At 31.0% G+C, this 6,544-nt stretch overlaps 4 protein-coding genes across 4 annotated transcripts; 2 read left to right on the top strand and 2 right to left on the bottom strand.

Annotated features, from left to right (window-relative positions):
- Nucleotides 1-37: 37 nt before the first annotated feature.
- Nucleotides 38-463, bottom strand: PPL_03636 (uncharacterized protein; the record flags this gene model as incomplete). The annotated part of the gene is made up of 2 exons (XM_020574561.1): nucleotides 38-323; nucleotides 447-463. The coding sequence occupies 2 exons, from the start codon at nucleotides 461-463 to the stop codon at nucleotides 38-40; spliced, it is 303 nt and encodes a 100-aa protein (XP_020435603.1).
- Nucleotides 464-519: 56 nt separating this feature from the next.
- PPL_03637 (vacuolar sorting protein 9 domain-containing protein) lies at nucleotides 520-2,038 on the top strand (the record flags this gene model as incomplete). Its single annotated transcript, XM_020574562.1, has 3 exons — nucleotides 520-883; nucleotides 1,411-1,526; nucleotides 1,589-2,038. The coding sequence occupies 3 exons, from the start codon at nucleotides 520-522 to the stop codon at nucleotides 2,036-2,038; spliced, it is 930 nt and encodes a 309-aa protein (XP_020435604.1).
- A 932-nt stretch (nucleotides 2,039-2,970) lies between these two features.
- On the top strand, nucleotides 2,971-3,482 carry PPL_03638 (uncharacterized protein; the record flags this gene model as incomplete). Its single annotated transcript, XM_020574563.1, has 2 exons — nucleotides 2,971-3,128; nucleotides 3,215-3,482. 2 exons carry the CDS (start codon nucleotides 2,971-2,973, stop codon nucleotides 3,480-3,482), a joined length of 426 nt encoding a protein of 141 aa, XP_020435605.1.
- Nucleotides 3,483-5,044: 1,562 nt separating this feature from the next.
- PPL_03639 (uncharacterized protein) lies at nucleotides 5,045-5,865 on the bottom strand (the record flags this gene model as incomplete). Its single annotated transcript, XM_020574564.1, has 2 exons — nucleotides 5,045-5,145; nucleotides 5,496-5,865. Coding segments are annotated over 2 exons (471 nt in total), but the record flags the coding sequence as incomplete, so codon positions are not given.
- Nucleotides 5,866-6,544: the final 679 nt, after the last annotated feature.

Genomic DNA, 6,544 nt, shown 5'->3' on the forward strand with positions numbered 1-6,544 from the left:
TACACCACAACAGTAATAGCATCAGCAACAGCAACGATCATAGTAATAGCAACAGCAGAGGATCTTCATCATCGTCATCGTCATCGTCGTCATCATCATTATCAATAGCACACTCATCATCACCATCGTCATCACATTCGAATCCAAAGTTATCACATTCATTACCATCTAATCCACTGAAATCGAGTATCAGTGGAATATCGACTGATATCAGTAAACTATCGTTGTTCACCAAGGACAACACTTCACAGGTGTTCACTTGTGATGTGGATCGCGAGCGTGAGATCACCGAGGCGGAACAGCTCTTTCTGACGCTGCCCGAACTCCAATACAACGTTACAAAGATCAATCAGTGGGGAAAGCATCAGCGTCGTGTTCTGAAGCTGACCAATCGCGGCATTGCCAATGTGCGTTGCAACGAGATGGTCTCCAGTCTCTACAGCTACAACGATGTCAACGCCATCTATCTGCGCGACTCTGAGGTGTTTGTCCTCGAGTACAAAGGCGCCACCCACCACTATGTATATAAATCTTCGATTGGCTATCAAATCGTGCAGGAAATCAACAGTCGTCTGGCGCTGCGTCGTTCCACCGACAAGAAGCGCAACGGATTCGACATTGCCCTGGAGTATCAGAAGCGACTGCTCAGTCACTCGCCCTCCATCCCGGTGGCCGACACCGCCAACAACATCTCCTCCTCCTCCAACAACCCCTCCAATCACAGCAGCATCTCACGATCGCTCTCATTCGACAGTTCCGATTCCTCATCGGTTTCGTCGTCGTCGTCCTCTCCACCTGCCACACTCATCGACCTCGACCACCTCGACGACAACACCAACCCAAACAGTGGCGGAAGACAACAACAGAAACGAGCTACTAAACTGTCACAACTTCTTGGAACTACAGAGGAGCAGCGTCTCCAGGGAGAGATCGACCGTATCGCTCTGAATCCTCAGTCGGCCGAGCGCAAACAGATCCAAACATTTGTAAACAACTTTCCGGTACTCTCTAAAAACAATCCGAGTACTTGTATAATGCAACTGCGTACCTTCATCGACAATACCAAACAGTCGGTTCTCTCGGACAAGAACTCGCAGCTCTCAAAGTTGCTGGTCGAATCCAACAATATCCGCGACGAAGACATCTCACTGACGTCGCTGGTTGAGCGCAATCTCGAGAAAACCATCATCCTACGACTCTACCGACACGTTTACTCGGTGCTCTCAGTGCAGGTCGCCAAAGACGAGCAGACACTCCAGGAGAACATCTCAAAGCTCGTCTCGAAACCACAGGATTTCTTTGGCATCAAAGACGAATACATCACACCGAGCAACTGGAAGTCGGCGATCCTCGAACTCAACGGACTGGATCGCGTAGAAATTCCACACCAAAAACTAGATTGTATATTAGCATCTGCAAGATCTATATACAACTATATAAACTACGAAAGGAAATTGAATAATATCAATCAAGATATGTTTTTAAGTGCTGATGATTTTTTACCTGTAAGTTCAAATTGTTGCTTTGTAAATTTAATTTAATTTATTAATGTTATTAACTAATACTATTTATCTATTATCTTTTTTAGATTTATATTTATGTAGTTGTAAATTCGGGAGTGAAAGATTTAGAGTTTATCAATCAATATCTTTGGCAACTTTGTGATCCAGATCGATTGGGAGGTGAAGGTGGATATTATTTGACGGTTTTCAGTTCGACTTTGAGTTTGCTACGATCGTTGAACATGGAGAATATCGAGAGAGCAACTATGATCGACGATTTAATTCTGCCTATAAAGTCATTGTCTGGTGGTGGTTTTTCTTCTTCATCTTCGTCACCTCCATCATCACCATCTTCTTCATCTTCTTCACCTTCGCCTCTAAACTCATCGACCTCTAATGGCTGGAACAGTGCATCGATTTCCAGAAGAGAAAGAGCACAAAGTCTAAGTCTTGGTGGTAAATCAAATTCACTAACTTCTTTTCCAACTTCACCATCATCATCATCAACAACATCAACTTCAACAACCAACCAATAACCAAAAATAATTTTCTATAGATTTTTTTCTAACAAACAAAACAAAACAAAATAATAATAACTATTAACTAATTAATCAATAATAATAATAATAAGAATATATCAACTAAATTGTATCTAGTCATGATAATATTCATTTTAAATAATAATAATAACAGCAACAACAAAAGAAAGTAACAATAACAACAACAACTAATAATAACTATAACTATAATATCAAACCACATCACCACACCTTCAATCTAATGTTGATTGTAATATCTTGTAATTATTCTTTTATTTTTTCCATTCTTTCCAAACCACCTCCCATTCCCTCATCACCAAACCTATTGTGACAAACTTTGCTTTTGTTTAAAAAATAAAATAAAATAAAAAAAAAAAAAAAACATATTATTTATTAAATTAAATTGTATAATTATTATTTTAGAGATTCAATTTGTCGACATAAATTATGCAAATTGTTTATTTGTATTTTTTTGTAATCAGATGATCATTTATGTTATCAATTTTTTCAAAAAAAAGATATTAATAAAACCATACAATCACTTGTTTTGGAAATGCGTTGGTTTTGAAATATTTTTGTTGTGCATATTCTTTTTAGTGATCAAAAGACAATTTTTTTTGTGTCTTTTGAATGTAAATTATTTATTTTATTTTTTTTTTTGTGTTCCTCATGCTCAACCTTGATTCCAAAAAAACATCGTAGTTTTCAAAAAAAAAAAGACTAGATTTCTTTAGAAATGAAAAAAAAGCAAAATTGATTTTTTATCCCTCATTTTTTCGTAAGGATCCCTCAACCAAATGAGGCAATTAAATGAATGAATATAAATAGACACACTTTGGAAGATTATTATTCATCTAACAATTCAATATCAATTATAAAAAAATATTAAACAATATTTAGATATATATAAATAAAACATATAAAATAAAATGTTCAAAATCTCAGCAATTCTTTTAGTTTTGGCTTTCATTGCCTGTGCTTCTGCCAGTTCAATTGAATTATGTGCTCCGTGTTCAAATGGTTCAGTCCAAGATTGTGGTTCATCAGGTACTGTTAAATGTGTAACCGTCCCATTGGGTAAATGTTAGTAAGTATCGAAAATTAAAAATTAATTTGTTTGAAAATAAATAATTAAATTAAAATAATAATATGAATTATTTAATTAATTTATAGCACTTTCAATGATGTTTGCGCTGGTGTCCCAATTGTAAGAGCCTATTACATTGACTCAATTGATGGTGGTGTAGTCTCTGGAACAGTCTATGCTTCAATGGATGCCTGTTCAAATGAACTCAATGGTATTCCACTCTCTGAAAACTGTGGTGATTGCAATGGAGGTACCACTCTCACTTGTCACGCTGGTAGCACTGCTTCCAATAGCATGAAAGCTTTCGCCATGGGTGCTGCCTCTGTAGTCTTGGCTGCTCCATTCTTGCTCTAAATTTTTTTATAACAACAATATTGAGAAAAATTAAATAAAAAAAAATCTAAAAAAAAAAAGTTAATAAATATTAATTGTTTTTTACAGATATTTTAAATTTTTGTTTTTGAAAAATAAAAAAAAAAAGATATTATAATAAAATAATATTTGAATTATAAACTATAAAAATAAGGATTTAGATTCCAATCAGATTTAAATTTACGAGTTATTGCAGAGCAATCAACAGTGACTACTTGGGGGATTGAATTAGCTATTCTGAAGTTAAGATTGTGGTAATTGGTACCAAATTTGGTGTAATGGCTGACTGCTCTCTTGACTGTATTTTCCAGCTTGTATTGGGTACCATCACCAAACATTTCCCAGGATTGGAGAACCAAAGAGTGACCAATCTGGATGGTTAGTTGACCTTCAGTACGGCGGATACGGGAGTACTTGTGGTTGAATAGGACAGAATAGATTTCCTTCAGAGAAGGCAGACTACCATGATCAGCAAGGATGGGATTGCCCGTTATGACCCTGGAGAAGTGATTGTTTCTAAATTCCATCCAAGACGAATGGAACAGTTTGAAGGATTGTTGTCCGTCTAAGGACAATAAGGTAGCCGCCAAAGGCAATGCCAATCAACATTAATAATATACACCAGCCAACATATAGTAATAGTCAATTATAGTTAATTAAATTAATTAAATCAACTAAATAAGTAATAGTTCAAAACAACAGATCGAAATAATAATTAAATTAGAATCTGTTGTTTCTGAATTTAAGTATTCAACACTCAGCCGTCAAGCTTCTCAAAAATTTGAATATATTGAGTTTAACGCGACGTTAAAGATTCATTCAGTTTTATTCAATTCATTCAATCTATTACAAGAAATAATTAGATTATTAGAACAAAGATTAATAAATAAACAAAAGATAAAATAAGAATTAAATTTAAATTATATAAAGACTTTTTTAAAAAATATTATTTTTATATTATTATTAATTATTATTTGAATAAGAAATGTCAGATCCAACCGATCAATCAACAACAATAACAACCACAAAATGTAGTGTAAGCTGGTCTACATAATAAATATATATATAATATTGCATTAAATTTATTATTTTTAAAGAATAAAATAAAATAAATAATTATCTTGTTTTCAAACAATACTAAATAATTGTCACTTTCAAAAATTTTTTTTTTTTTTAAAAACATTTTATTAAATTCCAAATTTGGTTTGAACTGATTAACAATTAATTTAAATTAAAGTTTGAATTATGATCTTTCTAAATATACATTAATTTAAAAAATAAAATAAAATGATCAAATAAATATATATCTATCTATTAGTTTGATAGTAAGTGGCAAAAAAATAGTATTTTTACTGTACGCTGAGATTCCGGTCCACAAAAAAACCACTCACCAACTTGACAAGGGGGTGTTTTGCTCTACCACTTTGCCAAACACGTCAAGTCTTATGGAATTTGTTTTTTTTTTTTTTTTTTTTTAAATTATCCTTGTACTACCATTACTGATAGTCAAGGTGTAGAGCTTGATATTACCCTACAGTTCGTGTTTATTTATTGTTTGAGCAGTTCAGCCACAGGCCGGCTGAGATAGCCATCATTTTGAGTGAGGATGATGTTCCCATCAATACTCCTAAATATGACAAATTCTCTCAAATATAAATAATAAATTTTAAAATATTTAATTTAAAAATATTTAATATTTAATTAATATTTACAAACAAATATAATAAATAAAACATTTATCAAATAAATAATAAAGAAAATTCAATAATAAATAAAATGTTTAAACACAGTTATAAAGAATAATTGTTAAATAATCTAAATTTATTTATTTTAATGTTTATTTTCAGTGGCAGTGCATGCACATCTGTGGTGTTGTCAATATACTCAAAGGTTTATATTTGGGTATTGTTGGCAACATGCTAAATATGGAAAAAAGAAAAACAGAAAATAGATTCGAATTAGCTTAAATATTTATTAAAAAAAGAATTAACATACCATTAATATGAGAGGTTGCACAATGTCCAACCTTTTTGTTTGATAATGAAATTGTGAAACATTCACATAAATTACATTCGAATCTGCTGGTGAGACGCGAAAAAGTAAAATATGTAATTAATGTTGAAAATTTATTTTTTTTATTTTCTAATATTTTGTTGAAAATATAATCTTCCAAATCAGTGATATAAATCATAAGATTCCTCTTTAAATTAAGTTGGAATTGATTTATATGGATGATGTTGTTGTTTATGTTGTTGTTATTGCTGTTGTTATTGATTTCATATGTGAGATCAATGATTTCTTCTGTATACTTGTTTTCCTTTGTTAAATCAATTATAATCTTCATTCTTAATATAAATTGTTTTTTCTATACAAAAATGAAAATATGATTTGCTATTTATATTAAATTCTATACTATCAAAGTAATGAATGAGTTTACAGTAAAAAATAATATTTTACAATATTATATAAAAAGTTAAAAAAGTTAAAAAGATTACAAAATATATTATTCAAAAAATAAAGTTTTACAACAAAAGATAATTAAAATGATCAGAAAATAGTTATTTTTGAAAATTCTGTAAGTTAACATGAGATAGAGTTCTAAATAGTTTTGTAAACAAGTATATATCCACATTAAATTGTGAACAAATACTCAAGCAAATCATATAAAATAAACAAGAAGTGTGAGTAATGTTTATAAACACTGAGAAAAAAAAATTGAAAAGAAGAGAGAGAATATATATATATATATATGGTTGAAATAGGTGAGTAAATAAATTTAAATAAATCAATAATTCTCAATTTACAATTATATTTATGATAAAACAGAAAATAAATAAATACAGATACAACAGTGAATGATATTTTAAGTGTTATATCACAGTGCTGTGATTTGGATTATTCAACACTCCTCAGTACTATTAATAGATGAATATTATTAAATTTAATTGATTTATTTAATTGATTATTTGATAAAATCTAATTTAGAAATGCTGTTAGAACAGACTTGTGATTTGATAACTGTTTTCCCAAGAGACCACCTATTT

This window comes from Heterostelium album (genome assembly GCF_000004825.1).
Source record: "Heterostelium album PN500 unplaced genomic scaffold PPL_contig6, whole genome shotgun sequence".
Taxonomy (NCBI): domain Eukaryota; phylum Evosea; class Eumycetozoa; order Acytosteliales; family Acytosteliaceae; genus Heterostelium; species Heterostelium album.